At 39.9% G+C, this 21,434-nt stretch overlaps 2 protein-coding genes across 3 annotated transcripts in view; one reads left to right on the forward strand and one right to left on the reverse strand.

Annotated features, from left to right (window-relative positions):
- Positions 1–7,204, forward strand: part of si:dkey-178k16.1 (band 4.1-like protein 1) — a 127,453-nt gene extending 120,249 nt beyond the window's left edge. For both annotated transcript variants that reach the window (XM_014145847.3, XM_014145849.3), the window contains one exon: positions 415–7,204. The gene's annotated coding sequence lies outside the window, so the exon portion shown is untranslated. The remainder of the gene's footprint in view (positions 1–414) is intronic.
- Positions 7,205–7,610: 406 nt separating this feature from the next.
- cntn3a.1 (contactin 3a, tandem duplicate 1) overlaps positions 7,611–21,434 on the reverse strand; it is a 107,703-nt gene continuing 93,879 nt past the window's right edge. Inside the window, exons 14-23 of the mRNA XM_014145840.3 lie at positions 17,751–17,868; positions 17,252–17,410; positions 16,798–16,947; positions 15,995–16,065; positions 15,388–15,622; positions 13,710–13,825; positions 11,151–11,337; positions 10,791–10,903; positions 10,305–10,473; positions 7,611–9,136 (exon numbers count right to left, since the gene is read on the reverse strand). Of these exons, the coding sequence (XP_014001315.1) occupies positions 9,045–9,136; positions 10,305–10,473; positions 10,791–10,903; positions 11,151–11,337; positions 13,710–13,825; positions 15,388–15,622; positions 15,995–16,065; positions 16,798–16,947; positions 17,252–17,410; positions 17,751–17,868 (1,410 nt within the window). The 3' untranslated portion in view covers positions 7,611–9,044. The remainder of the gene's footprint in view (positions 9,137–10,304; positions 10,474–10,790; positions 10,904–11,150; positions 11,338–13,709; positions 13,826–15,387; positions 15,623–15,994; positions 16,066–16,797; positions 16,948–17,251; positions 17,411–17,750; positions 17,869–21,434) is intronic.

Consider the following 21,434-nt stretch of genomic DNA (forward strand, 5'->3'; position numbering starts at 1 on the left):
TTTCATCTGGTGTCATAGTTTAAACCAGGGATGGGCAACTGGCGGCCCCCCCATTTGAAGGCCCTCGGATCATTTCGCGGGGGGGAGGGAACTCAGTCGGCGTCTCAACTTACTGTTGCAAGGTAGAATAATAGAATACACAAGGTGCAATTTCGAAATGTGGTTGTTGTGCATCAACAGTTTTCATCTTATGTCAGTCACTGACCGTCACTCAATTAGCCATGTTAGCTAACATGTTTTAGATTGGTAAGTTAGTCTAGCAGCCCGATCTAGGCTTGTAGTAATCAAGGTAGAATTAGAGCCTGGGGGGGCAACTGCGGCCCCTCATGATGAGTTCAGATTTTGTGTGGCCCCATCCCCATCAAAGTTGCCCATCCCTGCTTTAAACAATGAACTGTCTCCTCTCTCCTATAGTCCTGATTCCTGGGACATGAGCGCCCCCCTCAGGAGCAGACCTGTTGGTGCCTGAGCTACCTGAGACTACCACACTACTGTACCACCCTGACCACTGCTAGTGGGGCTCCGACACACACAGCCACACACACGTTTCAATCCCTCACCCTTACTACTCTTGCCCACCGGGCAAACCCATATACTTCCCTGTTGTCTACCATAGTAACAGGACTCCTTTAAATCCAACCCTTTATTTATGAACCTTTGCTCTGGCGGTGATATGGTGAAATATAGCCTCTTAGAATCTGAGAGTGAAATACTTACATACTCGTCTCTAACATGTTGGCTCAGCATTCCCGAACAGTCACATTACAAGTCAAAATGTTGAGAACACTTCATTTCAACTCACTTTACCTGTTGTCCAATGATTTTTTTCCTATGTCGGAGGTAATCTTATACAACATATCCATAGGGGGACGTTATCAACCCGACCTTCAGTACGCTGGTCTGTATATTTCCGGTTTGTATTTTCAATACTGACTCAATTTGCACGAGACAAACACTTAAACAATTTGTCTGAACCTAACCACAGACCGAACGGCAAACACTTCCAGCTGATTACGAGGAAACGTGCTTCGGTTGACAACGTTTGGTTACATTCGGCTGTTGTTTACATATTGTGCTTCACATGAAATGCATCACTTGATTGAAAATACTCACCAGAATTACAAGCCGACATAGCCATATACCTACCTGCGCCCCAGAAAGTTGGGCTAATAGTACTTTCCTGTGGCCATTTTATCTCCACTTCCAACCGCCAAAAAGACAACCGGTAAAGTACGTTTAAATATCATTTTATTCAACATTCTGTCTGGTAGAGACTATTGCGTCTTTTTTACAGCGACTTCTTTCAGACTGATAGCCATGGAGTAACCATGGTAACAGTCTGATATTTAGATAAGGTGAAATACAGACATGGATGGCAACATATGGAAATGTCATAAATGATGGCAGTCTATTACTAAGAAATAACAGGTATAATGACAAAATAGTGCCAGAATTCCTTGTTTCACTGCTGGAAAGTTTCAGTCTATACCTAGTACACCTGTCTGCACTGGTCTCAACACTCAAGCCAAACAACTGGGTTTTGACTAGATAGGTTAGGATAATTCATGTAGCAGGTTAGGAGAATTAGGCGAAAATGCACATAATAAAACTTGTCCCCAGGCTCGAATTTCTGGAACATAGAGCCTGGCAACAGTGTGGGACTGTGAAGGGGTGTAGATTTACTGAGTGACATGATTATCAATTCAAATTCTGAGCAAATCACACGACTATGAGATGTGGTTCCAAATCGAGGGGGAAAGGTATTTGTTATGGTGCACCATGGAAATAACTCCCAGGTAGTAGGAACATATCGCCGTTCATGCCAACAGCTAGCCATAGCTTTGTTACACACGAACACAAAAACAATACTGGCCCCCGAATGCAGCACACTTAGGGGGAGGTTCCTAGGGTTGCACTAGATGGTGATGGACTGAGAGATCAGCCAATTAAAACCAGTGGTTGTTTCTCCGCTCCTGCCATAGGCTTCCAGTCAAGTCCTTTTCTGAGATGCTCGGAAAACAGACGGTTCGACAGAGAGAGCCAGCTGGTGGGCCAGATTAATTTGATTTAAGCTGTATCCTATCTAGACCACCAAACTGTTCTCAGCTTGCCTCTGCATAGTATCCTCTAAGGAAATTAATGGGAAGGTTTTTGCCTGAATGTCAAGTGGATCTAAATCTTAGGAGCTGTTGTCTCTTTGATGTGCTCATACCATCATATCACTGTAGAGTCTCACTGCCGCCACATCCCACACCAATGCCACACTTGAAGTGCAGGACATTTTTATTACAGGGGTACTTAGTATGAGATAATCTGGCAGACTATAGGACTACAATGTGGTCCGAAGTCCTACTAAGTAAATTCCACCCACCATTCTAGACCTCAGATCCAACTCTAATGCCTACTGAGGCCTAGATTAAATCTGGACAGCAGAAAATTTACGCTAAAGCACAATTGAAATTTAAAGGCAATGTTCTCAGATTCGCTGAGACTACATTATCTGTAAACGCTGCAAACAGTATGTCGGCTCAATTGTAAATTACCTTTATATTTTAATTGCGCTATAATGCGGATCTTGATTCAATCTAGAGTGTGCTTACATATCTACGTAGTTTGTCAAGAGAAAAAAACGTATATGTATCCATTAGATGTAGGTCCAGTACTGTTGACATGCATGCAGTAAAGCAGGTTTTCATGAACAGGAAAACCTTCCCTTAGTTTTATATACTCGCTAAACCAGCAAAGTCCATAACTGTGCTTTGGCCCATTTCTGTAACAGTGAGAATGGTTATGGGAATGCCAGAGGATACACAGATTGCAGGAGATGTGAGAACAGTAGGCTACTCTGCACCAGCGAGGTCAGTAAATCGCGGCGCTGGTTTGGGGGCACTAACTCGACGACGCCAAATGTGCCAGAGTAGAGAAAGGGGCACCACAGCTAACACAGAAAGGTCAAAGTTGAACTTTTCTTCCTGCAATGGCGCATCCTCACCATCACACAACAGAGGAGAAGAGCTGTTGAAACTCTCTCGGATAAGTAGGCTTTCTCAAGATATCTTGCTTTTTCTTTTACCCATAATTGGGCCATTTGGCTGACATCTTGGCAGACCCTACCTTGAACGCTTGCAATAGAGCATTTTTGTTTTAAGAACACAATTGACGTTACTGTATTATGATGATGGTTTACTTGTTATTGAAGTTGATCTGTGTAGACATTTGGATGTATATGAATGGAGTGGTTATGAACCTCTGATCTATAGAATGTGCCTGTTGGGTATTTATAAAAATTGTGAAAGTACAAATTCTGAGCATGTTGCTGTTCTAAAATGATCCAAGGTCAGGTCCCCTTCCAACCGTTGGAGATACAGTCACTTTCTGCTGTTATACTGTGGCTATCTACAGTAGGAAATATTAAGAGATTCACATTAGAACCTTATTAAGTACGCCAAATGAGCTACCTTTTAAATGAAACGAGTATTTTAGATAATGTTTGCGTGATAAAGACATTCATTATGAAATTAAATTAAACCACTAGAATACCTACTGTATAGATACAAAGTTATAGTATTATACAAAGTAGAAGAGACCTTAAGGCAGTATGAAATAGCACAGTAGCTAGCTACAGTTGAAGTGGGAAGTTTACATACACTTAGATTGGAGTCATTAAAACTTGTTTTTCAACCACTCCACAAATGTATTGTTAACAAACTATAGTTTTGGCAAGTCGGTTAGGACATCTACTTTCTGCATGTATATTTTGCATGTATATTTTTCCAACATTTGTTTACAGACAGATTATTTCACTTATAATTCACTGTATCACAATTCCTGTGGGTCAGAAGTTTACATAGACAAAGTTGACTGTGCCTTTAAACAGCTTGGAGAATTCCAGAAAATAATGGCTTTAGAAGCTTCTGATAGGCTAATTGACATAATTTGAGTCAATTGAAGGTGTACCTGTGGATGTATTTCAAGGCCTACCTTCAAACTCAGTGCCTCTTTGCTTGACATCATGGGAAAATCAAAATAAATCAGCCAAGACCTCAGAAAAAATTGTAGACCTCCACAAGTCTGGTTCATCCTTGGGAGCAATTTCAAATACCTGAAGGTACCACGTTCATCTGTACAAACAATAGTACGCAAGTATAAACACCATGGGACCACACAGCCGTCATACCGCTCAGGAAGGAGATGCGTTCTGTCTCCTTCCTGAGATGAACGTACTTTGGTGCGAAAAGTGCAAATCAATCCCAGAACAACAGCAATGGACCTTGTGCAGATGCTGGAGGAAACAGGTACAAAAGTATATATATCCACAGTAAAACGAGTCCTATATCAACATAATCTTAAAGGCCGCTCAGCAAGGAAGAAGCCACTGCTCCAAAACTGCCATAAAAAAGCCAGACTACGGTTGCAACTGCACATGGGGAAATAGAACTGTTTGGCCATAATGACCATCGTTATGTTTGGAGGAAAAAGGGGGAGCCTTGCAAGATGAAGAACACCATCCCAACCGTGAAGCACGGGGGTGGCAGCATCATGTTGTGGGGGTGCTTTGCTGCAGGAGGGACTGGTGCACTTCACAAAATTGATGGCATCATGAGGAAGAACAATTATGTGGATATATTGAAGCAACATCTCAAGACATCAGTCAGGAAGTTAAAGCTTGGGTTTTCCAAATGGACAATGACCCCAAGAATACTTCCAAAGTTGTGGCAAAATGGCTTAAGGACAACAAAGTCAAGGTATTGGAGTGGCCATCACAAAGCCCTGACCTCAATCCCATAAAAAGATTGTGGGCAGAACTGAAAAAGCATGTGCGAGCAAGGAGGCCTACAAACCTGACTCAGTTACATCAGCTCTGTCAGGAGGAATAGGCCAAAATTCACCCAACTTATTGTGGGAAGCTTATGGAGGGCTACCCGAAACGTTTGACCCAAGTTAAACAATTTAAAGGCAATGCTGCCAAATACTAATTGAGTGTATGTAAACTTCTGACCCACTGGGAATGTGATGAAAGAAATAAAAGCTGAAATAAATCATTCTCTCTACTATTATTCTGACATTTCACATTCTTAAAATAAAGTGGTGATCCTAACTGACCTAAGACAGGGAATTTTTACTAGGATTAAATGTCAGGAATTGTGAAAAACTTGAGTTAAAATGTATTTGGCTAAGGTGTATGTAAACTTCCGACTTCAACTATACATCAGTAAATGTCCAACATAGGCTATGGCTGGGATTCAATCCGAGGCACGTTTTAGAGCGATGTTGACAATGCGCCCATTAAAGCAAAAATTCTTAATGGTGAAACTGCCACAACAAATAAGTTACTGCAAACAACCAACACCGATTTTTCCCCTCTGACATCACTGCACACACGATAGAACAGTGGCATACTATATGTACTGCATTTGTTTTTCTTGATGCACGACGCTCCCCCAGTGCTCCCCACCTCTGCTTCGTCAACAAAACAAAAACAATAACAACAGCTGTGGGGCGGACAGTGGCGCTGTTTCTCCCCATTGTGGATTCCATCTTTAAAGGCAATGTTCCCGAGGAGACTGCATGCATTGACTGTAGCTGCTGAAAATGTCTGCTCAATTGGAAATTCCCTTGAAATGTCATGAGTTCCACAATGCGCCTCAGATTGAATCCCGGCCTAGATGTCAGTGAAATGAAAAAGTCTGCATTGTGTCTGTTCTAACTGTAGACTCCATCTACAGGAAATTAAACTCTGTAACAGGAAAATGGAAATGGAAGGTATTATTAGCATACAGTGTTTTCAATACAGAATGGGGGGGAAAAAAGATAACTCAACAAATCCAGTCATGATAACAGAGGGTTTGCCAATCCCGAGGTCCCACAACATGTTCACATTTGGTTGACTCCATTAAATAATAGTAGTGCTGTAAAGTGCTATCACTGCACTTGAAGGGGCATACATAAGGCTCTCCATCCATCTACATACACATTTAACAACAACTATCATGACATTAGCAATTGCTAATGATTTTTATCCTGGTGGCGTTTATGCCATTTTCAGGGATGACTTACTGTGTGTTATATGGATTCAAGTTTTATATGGACATTTACCAGGCCTCTTGCGGTGACTATATGGCATTATAAATATAAGCCCTTATTTATCCTCCTTCAAGCAAAGTGTTCCAGTGATACCTGGTATCTCAATCCCTCATTTGCTTTTGGTGTGTTTTGGTCTGGTTATATTTTGAGTGTTTGAGGGATACCATGGCCTATGTTTACTACTGTATGAAAAGTGTGCTGTGATAATGTTTGGTAGTAGTGACACTTCTGTATTTGTATGAAGGAACTACTTCCAACAGTTTTGTAATCGAGGACATACTTTAGATGAACTATGTGCCAGAAAGCCAACAAGAATGTCACAAACATGATATGGTAAGACTAATGTATGTGTCCTGTCAGAGTATTACTTGTTAGGTACCCTCTTACAAAACGAAGCTACTCCGAGTTAATGCATTTAGACGAAAAGGCATAGGTTGAGCTGAAGGTGCCATGTTAGGATTATGACAAGTTAAAGTTGGCTTTGGGACACATAACTCAACTGTTACCAGGTGTGTGGTGTAACTGTTGAATCGCATTAGACAGCCAAGCTCCATTTTTGCATTTATGTTCGATATCTTTTACAAATCGCAGTGGCAAAATCAATGTTGGGGGGTTAGGAGTGGCGAAACCAATGTCAACAGCCATGCATTCCTTTGTACAGTATTCTGAGGGTTAAATTGGTTTCAAATAAGTGGCAATGTTACTACTGTACACTAGAGAGTTTCAATGAGCTCTAGATAGCTTGCGGTGCAGTCTGGGTGCATCTAGCATCAGTTTACCCTACCCAAGTCCTAACCTTAATCATGACCTTAGATCAGTATCTAAGGGCAACTTCATTCTACATGTTGAAGTAACCTGGCAACTTGGACAAGTAATCAAACCAGCCATGATTAATCAGAGGCGTTGGCGAGACCATCGCCCTGTGCCGAACCCTGATTGGATGACCTCTGGCTGACCTCGGAACCCTCCCATACCCCTGAGCTCACCCCTATCTGTATAGCCCTCCTCTACTCAGTTCACATCATGTTTGCTCTGTGCTGCTCCCCATTGCTTGGTGCTGTGTCTTTGCTGTACAGTGAACTTGCATTCCATACATTAATAAACTAAATGAAAAGAGCAAGACGAGAGTGAGATCCTCTGTTCTCTGTCCATGAATCACCCTCTTTCTTGTGGATGTTTTTCTGAGTTGTGGCATCCGTATTCCACCATATGATATCAGGATAATTTGTATACTGTTTGTTTGATTATTTACATCTTGTCTTCAACGTCATATTTATACAATATGGCACTGTATTTCACAAAACCTCCCTAATGCCAAGACTTGTCTTTTCATGGCAAATATATAGCAAATATATATCTTCTGAAGAGTACGTATTTAACTTTTCAAAATGGTAGGCCTATACAGTGCCATACATCCAACTGTAGAACACATTGTTTGAACTTGTCCATCTGTATTCTCATTATTGCTATGGTAAATAATAATACATTAGATCGGATCACATTTCCCCTCAGAAAAGAAGCAAACAAAATGTCATTATGTTTATTAAAAGCAGGTTGATCCATTAAAATATTCCAAGCCACTTACAATTACCACTTTCATGCCAAACAGCAGTTGACTGTAGGAATATGCACAATGTTCAAAAACTCAAAAAACACTGCCACTTCTTTTACAATGCAAATCATGAAAGACATAAGAAAAAAGACATATCTGAGCACTAATGATCAAACAAAACATAAAATGGTCCAAAAGAACCATGTTCTCAATTAATAAAATTGGGATAATTTCTAATAAACAATATCTGGATACACACATGTGATTAATAAATAATAGTAACACGGTAATAATAATAACAATAAAAACAACAATGATAATAGACATAAGGCTCATTTTGGGACCTGAGGATTTCATACATACAGTGTACAAGAAATTGGCTCACACAGCTTAGCGTGGCTATTTATGCACTTGTAATGGAGGGAAAGGCGAGGAGAGAAAAGACATCCATCTATCAGCTTTCCACCACACTGTAGTTCCTACCAGAAGCCATTTTGGTGCTGACTGTACTGCAGCTGCCAGTATTATGAGGCTGGGTGGATGGGAACCATGTTGGCTCAAAATGTTATAATTTATACTGTATATAACAGTCCATATATAACGATATATGTGGTCCTCTTTCGCACAGTTGGTAGAGCATTGCGCTTGCAACGGCAGGATTGTGGGTTTGATTCCTGGGACCATCCATCCGTAAAATGTACACACGCATGACTATAAATCGCTTTGGATAAAAGCGTCTGCTAAATGGCACATAATATTATATGTTATGTAAGAGTAAGTGCAGTTTCCAGGAAAAGGAACATAGGTCCCAAACCAGGCCATAACATGACGAGGTTTGTCAAGACGCCCTGGTAGTTGCAGGGGTCACCAGTGAAACAAGAGGTTTTCTCTTCTTAACCTTTTCAGTACAGTAGGTGTCCTAGATACAGTCTTTGAGGATTCAGGGAATGACAATCATCACTGCAGGTATGGGTCTCTTGAACGTAGCTTCATTTCACGCGTGTGAGTTAATTCCCTTCACACTGACAAGGGTCAGCGGCATCTTAACTCGCCAGTTTTACCCTTATCCAAATGATGTTAGAAAGTAGCAGTCTCCTTTTTGGGGGGGACCCAAGCTCTCACAGGGATTCCTGAAACGTACACAGCTTCTTGTGCATCGTATCTCACTTTTGAGATTATCCATTTACGGAAAACATTTTAAAAAGACAGAAAGCGGTAACAACGTAATTTCAGCGTTTATCAACGCTGCTTATGTAACAACAGTTTCCAAGCTGGACTTTTAATATCTCCCATGAAAGGTTTGGGGGAAATATATTGTCAACAAAGGGGGTATCTGTAAGAGGAAGAAGATACATGGCCTCTTTGTCCAGTGTCCTCATGGAAAGCAGTGTGGTCCAGGAGCTGTTTGTCATAGGAACGTCCTGGCTGTGAAATAGAGTGCTAGCATATTGACCATGGATAACGCTGATGACTCCGGGGCTGCACCAATTGCCATTGAACCTGCAATAAAAGCAGTCAAATCTAACACGTTTCTTACAGTATATGCTGTTCAGAATGCAGTTCAATTATATTCTAGACACTGAATAAGGGTTGGGGTAAATTCCATTTCAATTCAGGAGGTAAACTGAAATTCCAATTCCCCAAATGTCTCTAGCACTTTGCATTACAGCACGGGAGAAAGTGGTAATAACATGGTAATAGTATGGTAACAATTTACGGTTACCCACCATGAAAGCAATATGTAACTAGTGCTGGAATTAAAGGGTTAAAGGTTAGAGGAGTTTGGAAAAACAGATTCCTGTTACCATACTGTTGGTGAATTGTTAGCCCTCTATTACATATTTGGAGTATTACCTTAAAACAAGATTATAATTACACAGATATTAACAACTAACTGGGAAAATAAGGTATTTTATTAACACTTTGTCCCGTGAGGTAATGTAATGTAATTTCTCGTAGAGATGCATTTTGGAAAATGTGAATTTGAATTTCAGTTTACTTTCTGAACTGACTGACGTGGAATTGACCTCAACCCTGCACTGAATTAAGAATATCCTCACAAACACATAACGAGTGATAGCGCCGAGGTTGTCATGATGCACATCTGGTCTGCAATAATGTTTTCCACCATGTTGTTATTGCTGAAATGTATCAGGAGGTGGCGCCGCTATACTGTATTTTGGATCATAATGGTTAGACATCAGAAGGGCCCATTATACTGGACTTGTTTGCATTGAATCCAATTAAAGCTCTTGTGTTAAAAAAATAATAATTCTGTTCTGTTCCTAATGTTATTTCAGTCATTTCAATTACAATTATTACATGATCTCATGCAAAAAGTTAAATCAGTTGGCCCTCATAATAATTGTATAATTTGGTGGGTGCTTATATTTGTCCTTTTTCACACATGTACAAGTGTGTATTGATACACATAGTGTGAATTGGAAATGTGTTTTTTGCATATCCCAACTCCCCGTGAGACACCCTCAGAGAGTGGGGACACAGCCAGGGTCGGACATTATCAACGGCGACTCTAGATCAATTGGGGTTAAGTGCCTTGCTCAAGAGCACATCGGCAGATCTTTCAACTTGTCAGCATAGGGATTTGAACTAGCAATCTTTCGGTTACTGGCCCAACGCTCTAACCGTGTCAGGCAGAATGTCCCACCTGCTATCCTGGGAATAGTGATTTGTCTACTGCTACTCCCCTCTCCTCCCTCGCTGAATGGTTTGATCTGGATGACATAGTCCTCGTTGACCGGTAGCGCCAGCTCCAGAGACGTGGTGTTGGTTTCGACCACGTTGGGACGACTGTGTCTGTCCTGTGTGTACATCACCTGGAGAGATGTGACAACACAAATCATACACAGTGAGGATCTGCACAACATAGCCTAGAGTGCACATGCTGTATAAGAATCACTACGAGAATCAACCTTGTCGTGGTCAGAAACACTGCTATGCTTATTACATACTTTGCTTATAAGAATCAGTCTGTTCAGTCATCCAAGTTTGTTGTGATTCTTATAAGAGAAGGGGTACTCTCTAAACCAATAAAAGTGCTGAACAACTCAACATAGGTGAATAACCCTAGAACATACTGGATAATTTAATAAATAATAAGAAAAAAAATTGAAATACGTGTTTACTCCCGTACTTTGTAACCAGTGACCTCGGACTCATTCTCCAGAGCTCTGACTTGATCCCATTTGAGGATGACCTTCGAGTTTGAGGTGTTCCATATGATCTTCACCGGTGCCTGGCTTGGGGCTGGAAGAAAAGAAAACGTGAACACTTCATTTGGATAGTCCATCTATAGATGCTGATGGTCTATTGATAGTTTGTTGAGTATCTATAGATGGCCTATCCAAATAAAATGTCTCCAGGATGACAGCCCAAAGAGTATTCAAACACAGCGAGTCAGGGTCAATATTTATTTTCAAGTGAGGGCTGTGGGGGGTGAGGCTTTATGGAGTGGATGCAGGCAGGTATCCTTGAATGTAGGTTTTGTACTTACGGGGTTTCTTGGTGGTGACATTGACTGTGGCACAGTGAGGGCCCACCCCGGCACTGTTGTACGCTCGGAGGGAGATAAAGTAGGTTCTGCTGCCCTCCAGGCCTCTGATCACCACAGACGTCCGGTTACCCATGGTCCTGATCACACTGGCTGTCTCCTGTCTCTCCCTCTCACCCCAGTACCTCAGCTACAGTTCAAAACACACCAGTTAACACTACAGGTCAACATCCCTGATATGTTTCAACTTTTTTTCCTTATCAATGAAATCAATCAACTGTATTTTTAAAGCACAGCTACACTGGCCATAAACTCCCCAGTAGGATGAACCCTAGAGAAGAACCCATCTTCCTCGGGCTGTACCGGGTAGAAGTTAAAAGTATATGACCATCAAGGCCGGATAGTTTGTCACGTCAGAGTATTCATATGCTTGTCTAAGGCCGTGGTCACATTAGGATTTTGTGTTTGAATATTTTGGAGGGAGCCAATACTTTTTCAATGGGAATCATCCGTTGCCAGATGAATGACAACAGAGCTGATTGTCTGACAACAACAAAAAACGCACAAACTAATTCCCTTCTAAACTCTGTTTTTAAAGTTATCCCTTATATCAAAGGGGGCATAGGCTTGGTCTAAATGTTATTAAACTCGCACAATCTGGAATCCCTGGACTCTCTTAAGAACCAATGGGAAGAGGATTTAGGTGAACAACTTTCAGATGAAATATGGCAGAGTATGCCTCGGAGAATACATTCTTCATTTATATGTCTAAGACATGCTGAAATTCAATTTAAAATATACTGAACAAAAATATAAACACAACATGCAACAATTTCAACGATTTTACTGAGTTACAGTTCATATAAGGAAATGTCAATTTAAATAAATTCATTAGGCCCTAATCTATGGCTTTCACATGACTGGGCATGGGCGCAGCCATGGGTGGGTATAGGCCCACCCACTTGGGAGCCAGGCCCACACAAAGGGCTTTATTATAGACATAAATACTCCTCAGTTTCATCAACTGTCCAGGAGGCTGGTCTCAGACGATCCCACATGTAAAGAAGCCGGATGTGGAGGTCCTGGTCCTGGTCCTGGTCCTACACGTGGTCTGCGGTTGGACCTACTTCCAAATTCTCTAAAATGACGTTGGAGGCGGCTTATGGTAGAGAAATTAACAATCAGTTCTCTGGCAACAGCTCTGGTGAGGCCAGAGCTCCCTCAACTTGAGACATCAGCGGCATTGTATTGTGTGGCAAAACTGCAGATTTTAGAGTGGCCTTTTATTTTCCCCAGTACAAGGTGCACCTGTGTAATGATCATGCTGTTTAATCCGCTTCTTGATATGCCACACCTGTCAGGTAGATGGATTATCTTGGCAAAGGAGAAATGATCACTAACAGTGATGTAAATACCTTTGTGCACACCATTTGAGAGAAATAAGATTTTTGTGTGTATGGCAAATTTCTGGGATCTTTTATTTCAGCTCACGAAACATGGGACCAACACTTTACATATTGCGTTTATCTTTTTGTTCAGTGTAGTCCATTGGCTGCATTGGTCAAAGGCAAAATTATCCAAGATTAGACCAGAAATAGATCCCACTTGTGGCCAATGGAAGCAGGCTCCTACTACTTCATTGCACATGTTTTGGACATGCCTGAAATTGACCGATTTCTGGATGTCAATTTTTTGGACGTTTTCAAAGATACTGGAGAGACCTACAAAATGTTCTGCCTTTATTTCATTATTCGGAGTGGCACCACAGGAGGCCACTCTAAACAGCTATGGGCAACATGATGGCCTTTACCACTCTTCTACTATTGAAGTGGAAAGATCAGTTTCCTTCTACTTTTAGCCATTGGATAAAGGAGGTTACGCAAAAGCTAGAGAAAATGTGCTACTCCGTTAGGGGATCTGCAATTACATTTATAATATCTGGCAACCTTTCCTATCCTTTGTAGAATACATGGACCCAGATAATTTCACAACTACATAAACCAACCCAAATTGGAATTTGTATCCCTATTTTTACTCTTCTTTACTTTTTGGTTTGATTTTATCTTTGTTTTGTTTGTTATTTGGTCAAATTCTATGCAAGCAGTGGGTTTGATTTGGTAGAGGATCCTTTTTTTTGGATCTGGCAGGGGATCCGTTTATGTTTTGCCCTCTACCTGTTCTGTCTGTATTATCTGTATAATCATTCAAAATGCCAAATAGAAAAACATTTGATAAAAATAAAAAACAACTAAAAAAAGCTTTTGACAGATACAACTTGTCTGAACTCGTCCGAAAACAGTTGACTCGAGTTGTACTAATGACGGACAAAAACTAACAATGATGTACATCATATACGATTTCATCCATGTTCATGCGTCTCAGTGTGGCTGTACGCTAACTGATAGTTGTTCAGGCAGGGTGTTGATTTAATCTACATAAATGTAACAATTCAATGAGGGATAATACTGGATAGTCCATTGATCTTGTACGAAGAGAAATACTGAAGTGGTGTCAGATCTATCCATTTTATGTCTATGATGTCCAGTGTGTTTGGGATCTGACCTCGTAGCCCAGGATGCGTCTCCTATTGTTGCTCCAGGGCAGGGCCTTCCAGGTGGCCTCTACCTCCGATGCCGACACACTCCTGGCCCGCACCCTACCCGGGGCTCTGCTGGGCTCTAGGGTCACACACACACACAGTGAATGCGTAACTACTGATAGCTGACAATAAGAAATAAAGTGGCTATAGAACGTCTACATCCCCTTTAACTTTAAAAAAAAAGGTAGGATTGAAATATATGTAACTGTAATCTTTTGTCATTGATCTACACAAAACACTTCAAAATGTCAAAGTGAAGTAAAAATTTGACTATTTAAAAAAATATATATATATAGTCGTTCAATAAGTATTCACCTTTTTGTTGAGGCAAGCCTAAATTAGTTCAGAAGTCAAATTTGGCTTAACAAGTCACATAATAAGTTATATGGACTCCATCTGTGTGAAATAATAGGGGTTGACATGATTTTTTAATGACTACCCTTTCCTCTGTCCCCCATACATACATCATCTGTAAGGTCCTTCAGTCAAGTGTTGAATTTCAAGCACAGATTCAACTACAAAGATCAGAGAGCTTTTCAAAAGCCTCACAAAGAAGGGGCGTGATTGGTAGATGCTTAACAATAACAAATTACACATCAAATATATCTTTACGTATGGTCAAGTTTATAATTATGCAGTGGATGATGTATTAAACCGCCCAGACACATCAAAGATGCAGTCGTCTTTCTGAACTGAGCCGCAGGACAGGAAGGAAACTGCTTAGGGATTTCACCATGAGGCCCTTGGTGATTTTAAAATAGTTACAGAGTTCAATGGATGTGATAGGAGAAAACTAAGGATGGATCAAAAACATTGTAATGACTCCACAATAATGACCTAAATGACAGAGTGAAAACAATAATACAAATATAGAGAATAAATGCAAAAACGTATGTTTGGGGCAAATCCAACAACACATCACTGAGTAACTGCCTCCTTATTTTCAAACATGGTTGTTGCTGCATCATGGTATGGATATGTTTGACATCGGCAAAGACTGTAGACTTTTTCAGGATGAAAAGAAACGGGACAGGCAAAATGAAAATACATTTTAAAATCCTAGAGGATAACCTGCTTCTTCAGTCTGCTTTACACCAGACACTGGGAGAGGAATTCACCTTTCAGCAGGACAATAACACAGCCAAATCTACACTGGAGTTGCTTACCAAGAAGACAGTGAATGTTCCTGAGTGGCCAAGTTACATGTATATTAGTGTTTCATTTTCATTCATCTTAAAAAATAACTCGAATTTGTCTTCCACTTTGACATTACAGAGTATTTTGTGTAGATCGTCGACAAGAAAAGTACAACTAAATCAATTTTAACCCCACTTTGTAACACAATAAAATGTGAAGAAATCCAAGGGAGGTGTAGACTTTTTATAGGCACTATACATATAGCATCTGAAATGAAAAGGAATGATGGAATAGGTATGTTGTGTACTCAGCTGGGTCTGGCATCACTTAAACATTGCAAAAAATACTCAATGGCATCCTATTAGTGTTGAACCCTGTAGAGGTATTGATGGATTTCAGAATTCTAGAGTTATATAGAACATCTCAATAACGTTATAAAAGAAAGAAAAAAAATCACGGAATTCATTCCCTAAATAAATAACAGGGTCTGGCAGTGTACTGTACCTTCCTCTGCAGAGTAGATGGTGGCCACCGGCCCAAAGGGGCCCTCCCCTTTGTTATTGTACACGCCCACTTTCACATGAAACGGAGAGAAGGGAGCGATGCTCTCGTTCTTGAAGATGTATCTGGAGGTGTCGGGGGAGGTGACTGCAGCCTGCATCCAGCCTTGAGCCCCCTGAGGTCGGAAAGCTACCACATAGCCAAATCCTGGGCCACTCTGTAGCTCTTCAGGGACAGGCTGCAGAAAGAGGTGAAAACACAAATGTACATTGGTGCATTCACATAATACACATCTACCTTCTAATAATACCATGCAGACCGGAACTGTACTTTTCTGGCTCGTATAAAACATTTTTACATTGTCCTTTTCAGCGTGGTTCTAGCAACTTTGGTGAATGCGTAACCAGGCCAGCTCAATACAGCTTGGTTTGGCCCAGTAGTGTAAAAAATCATTTTGGCACAACCTGTATGCTCTGAAACATACTTGCAGTCAGAGAATGGGTTATGTTTGATTCATAATTTACTTCAACATATAATTTGGTGCACTTTGCTGAATCTGTATGACTTTACCAATCAAGCGGATCATCTTTATTAGTAGTGTTCACTTTACCTCCCAAGTGATGACGAGCTCCGAGCGACCACCACCACCTCCGTTCACTCTGGATGGTGTTACCTTGGGAGCTGCAAAATCAAGGGTGTTTGTTTTCATAGAGAAACTTAAATGTCTGCATACCTCCTACTATTATCATGGCAAAACATCTGTCAATTAAAGCTGTTAATTGTTGGGGTCACCATGCAGTTTTTAAACAAAATATCCTCCTCATCATCAATCAACATCCCAACGGAAATAGGTGTCACGTCCTGACCATAGTAAGTTGTTATTTTCTATAGTAGAGTGGACAGGGCGTGACAGGGGGTGTTTGGGTGGTTGTTCTATGTTTTCTATTTCTATGTTTAAGTTCTAGTTTTTCTATTTCTATGTTGGTATTGTTTGGGTTGATCTCTAATTGGAGGCAACTGATCCTCGTTGCCTCTGATTAGAGATCATATTTAAGTATGGGTTTTTCTTTTCTGGTTTTGTGGGTTACTATCTTTTGAGTAGTGTGTTTTCCTCTCTGCATCACGGTTGGTTGTTTTTGTATATTGAAGTATTTAAGTGTATTGCATTCAGTTTCACGTTTAATAAATATGTGTAACTACGAACACGCTGCATTTTGGTCCGCTCCTTCGAACAGCCATGACAATAGGCTTGTACTGTACCTCTTGCACTTTCCTATAATAATGCATTAATAATATTGCGTCACAACTTGAATGTAAACAAACAATACAATGAGTAAAATTGCAAAAATTATAGTACAGTATTCAGCATTCATCGTTGTTTTGGGAGCTATGTGGGGCAGATGCAGTACATACGCATGTCTTTGGTCCGGGCTTTTTTGGAAGGTTTGCTGGGCTCTCCTGTTCCGATGGCGTTGGTTGCCAGCACTCTGAACTCATACTCCACCCACGGACTGAGGTCAATGACAGTGGCTGTCAGCTGTTTGCCCCCAAGAAGTTCAGGAACTAACCCGGACAACAAATAGCCTTTAATTAGCATGTTGCAGGCTCTTCTAGTGTATGTAAATACAGTCTATAACTTTGTGTGCTAATTGTGATGATGTATCTTGAACCTTGATTATGTTGTGAGTGCATTATTCAATTTAATATACAGTGTGTGTGATAGATAAAGATGCACATGCACACAGACGTGCGCACACGCACACACACACACACACACACACACACACACACACACACACACACACACACACACACACACACACACACACACACACACACACACACACACACACACACACACACACACCTGTGATGACTCCCTGCCAGCCCAGGGAAAATGTTGTGCGGGCCTGGATGTTGTGGGTGAGGACTGGGCTGTGGTTGTCAGGACCCGATCCCCAGGAGAGAGACGCTGTGCTGTCTGTCATCTCTGTCACCTGGAAGTCCACAGGTGGGCCTGGAGCACCTGGAAAGATCGTTATCACAGCATCATCTTAGTTGATCAACATAAGATGTAAAGTACTGTGTATTCATTCTACAGATACATTTTAATAATGTATTTATTAATTAAAATGTACTGTTGCAGTCATGATTCAAACACAAGCTTACGAAGAGGTCTAAACATTATGGGCTGATTATTGGAGAGTAGGAGAACCCAAGGTTCCAGGTTTAATTCTAAACCTGCCATTTGCTACATTAGTGGCAAAAGTTGGATTTCACAATTCAAATTGTATTATTTTTTTTACTGGATCCTACAACAGATCAATGTGACATTCTGTGCTACTGGTGCTCCAGCATAGCCATACCTCTAACTACCACATCGGTGGCGATGGAGACACTGTCCACCTTGGTCTGGACAGCACAGGTATACTTCCCAGCATGCCTCAGCTGAATGTTACGGATCATGATATCACCTGCTGAGCGCTGTCCATAAGGAATGTCAAACCAGAGCAGTAAGGAAAATGTTAGAATTCTAGAAAAGATATAGAATAAAAAGCCCTTCTTCAAATTCGAGCAGGATGAGAGAGTACACTTGATTGGTTCTGTGTTCAATATATGAGATGAAAGTCATGATAAAAGTCAACGACCTTCAGTTGAAACGTCTGAATAGTTCAGACCGTTTAATGATGACAGTTTCTACCTGAGAGAATGAAAAGGCTATTTTCAGTCCCATTCCTTTTACTCCTTTCTGTTTCTAATTGTCAGCTATAATACATGCTGACCTTTGAAGCTGCTCTACTGTACTTGTTAGTGTGACTTTTGTCACATAGATAAGATTGAGGTCAAGACGACCAATGGTTTCAGACCGTAGAAGACCAACATTTGTGAGGAGATCATTTTTGCCTAGCATTAGCTCACACTCACTATACTCTGTGATGGTTTCTTGTTATTGGGCCTCAAAATACCCAACAACTTAGTTGTAACTAACTCATGTGGTGGGCGGCACTTACAGTTTTAGCTTGAACATTGTAAGGAAACTGGGATCCATGTGAGCGAAACTGGGATCCACATGGCCAAAACAATAATGATAAACATTTTTGCATCACAGTATATACTCTTTATCACAAAACACTTTTTACAAAACAGTAGACACAACTCTCTACATAGGACACAAACATCTATTGTGTAAAGTATGTCAATAAAAACTAAATCATTTTTCACCGCCAATAACAATTACTTCCATAATGTATATCTTTACCACCAACATGTAAACCCCTTCACATAATTGTTAACCTCATAATCAGTCCATAAATAGACAATAAATAGTTCACCTGTCAATTGTTTGGTTTTCCATGGGTTATAAAATAGATCACATTGTTATTTTTTATATTGGCATCTGTTTTATAGGGAAAATATTCACTGTTTTGCACAATATATAAAAACATATGGCCTTACATAAAAAGGAAATTTAATTGAACAGTCATTTCAGTCCTTACTTTTTACAGTGATTGTGTTTACTGTACTTCAGTCACTTTTTGGGGGGAATTACTTTTAATATTACTCTATTCCATGTTGCTTTTCAGAGGCCTCATCATGTTTTACATAGGATGGCTTTGTCAGCCAAGTCTAGTCACAGCATATATAGTAGGCCTAACTACCTCACAGTATTTGGTTTGTAGTACCATAACTACCTGCTTGGTTTTGATGGACTAGATTTGATTTATGTTTACTGAATTGTAAGCATGTACATAATTACATACAGCATAGAACACATATGCAATCTAAATAGTGTCTTCTTTTTTTTTTTTACACCTTTCTGTGAAATTCTTCCTACTTTACAGTTTCTCAATCACATACAAGCATTTTTTTTTGGACTGTGGCCAAACATATCCAAATACATTTTCCAAACTACTGATAACTTTCTTGCCTTTGTATCTGGATTGCATATCTTAGATGCCCTTTTGCAAAATTATGAATACAAATGGCATCAGTGGATACAAAATTCACAGTCAAGTGTTCTTAGAATATTAACACATTTTCCTCAGAAGAGTTGTGTTCACTGTTTTCAGCAATCAGTTAACACTAGTGATGAAAATTCTTTATCACTCCATCAGTGCTATTTCATGTACAATATAGTGAAATATTTAGGTAATTGGGACTGTGTCATTTTAGGATTTTTGACAACACTGCAAATATGCAGAAAATGAAGTTGAGTTACTCTAATGCAACTTTAGGTTAGTCCTATTTCGTAACATTGTGACCATCCATTAGAGCTTTGCTTTGGTGTGGCCTATACATTCATATATCAGTTGTGTTCCTCCATCCTGATTTAGTGACTGCAAAGAAAATATATTGCTATAATGGGATTTTTTTTTAGACAGCCGTGTTGGGAGAAGCTATACGGACACTCCTGGTGGACAAATCAATGACGTATAGAGCCTAGTGAACCGAATCATACAGACCAACTTTCTTTGGCCAAAGACAGAACGGACTGTCATGCATTAATATTAGCAAATAAAACATACGACTTAGCTATTTAATATACAATAAAAAAACTCACCACTTGAACTCGCCATTTAACTTACCTGTCAAAGAAGACTTACTGCATGACAGTCAATTCGTTATTCGGCCAAAGAAAGTTGGTCAGTGTGATTTGGTTCTCTCAGCTCTCAGCTGCGCGATATATGCCATCGATTTGTCCACCCGTAGTGTCCGTATAGGTTCTCCCAGTAGTGTTCTTTTGATTAAGTTATTTGCAATTTTGACAAGTTTTTATGAATGCTTTAGAAGGAAACTTCAGTACATAAAAACATGTATTTACTGTTTTGCAAAAGGCCACAGAGTTCTGTGTCGTACGTACACTGTTTTGAAAATCGACATTGTTCCATAACAAGCTTGACCACCATTGAGATAAACTGTAGTATTTGATCCTAATTCAGAGAATGCAGCTCACGTCTATAAAATGTTTGAATACCATCTTGTACCATTGACTCTTTTTCATAGAAAAAGTCTATTAATGGTTATAGTTAGTATTTGTTGAGACATTATTTAATAAATGGTGAGATAACCTTCTCATTTGATGACTAATAATACTTTTGGATAGCGTTAGCTGCTTTTGTAAAGTGTACTTTAAGTTGTGACGGTGTAAGTTAATTTTGATATAGAAATATTCTCACTAGATGACAAATTATACTTTTTGATATTATGACATTTTGTGATAGGTATTTTAAGTTTGATTGTGTATTAAGAGAAATGTATTGTTTTGGAAAACACACTTGCACTTTAGTGGGCTAAGTTAACTATATACAGTGCCTTCAGAAATTATTCACACACCTTTACTTTTTTCACATTTTGTTGTGTTACAGACAAAATTTAAAATTGATAAAATTGAGATTTGGTGTCACTGATCTACACACAATACCCTATAATGTCTAAGTGTAATTTTGTTTGTAAAACATTTTAGAAATTAATAAAAAATGTTAAGCTGAAATGTCTTGAGTCAATAAGTATTCAACTCCTTTGTCATGGCATGCCTAAATACGTCCAGGAGTAGAAATGTGCTTAACAAATTGCATTATAAGTTGCATGGACTCACTCTGTGTTCAATAATAGTGGTTATCAAAATAAAGAAAGTCGCACAGTGATGCCAAAACGTTGGTAAATACCCATTAAATTGCTGGGAGATTATACATGGAGTATGCGACTTTCTTTATTTTGATAGTTGATAGTTTATTCGCCGTTAGTCAGCACCTCCACACAAACTATTATTCTGGGTGTGCGCCAGCTCATGTTTTTTTTTATCTACAATAATAGTGGTTGAACATGATTTTTGAATGACTACCCCATCTGTGTACCCCCACACATACAATTATCTGTAAGGCCCCTCAGTCGGCAGGGAATTTCAAACACAGATTCAACCACAAAGACCAGGGAGGGTGAACATCCCTTTGAGCATGGTGAAGTTATTAATTAGGCTTTGGATGGTGTATCAATACACCCAGTCACTACAAAGATACATGCGTCCTTCCTAACTCAGTTGCCAGTGACGA

Source organism: Salmo salar, chromosome 15, assembly GCF_965601325.2.
Source record: "Salmo salar chromosome 15, fSalSal1, whole genome shotgun sequence".
Classification (NCBI taxonomy): domain Eukaryota; kingdom Metazoa; phylum Chordata; class Actinopteri; order Salmoniformes; family Salmonidae; genus Salmo; species Salmo salar.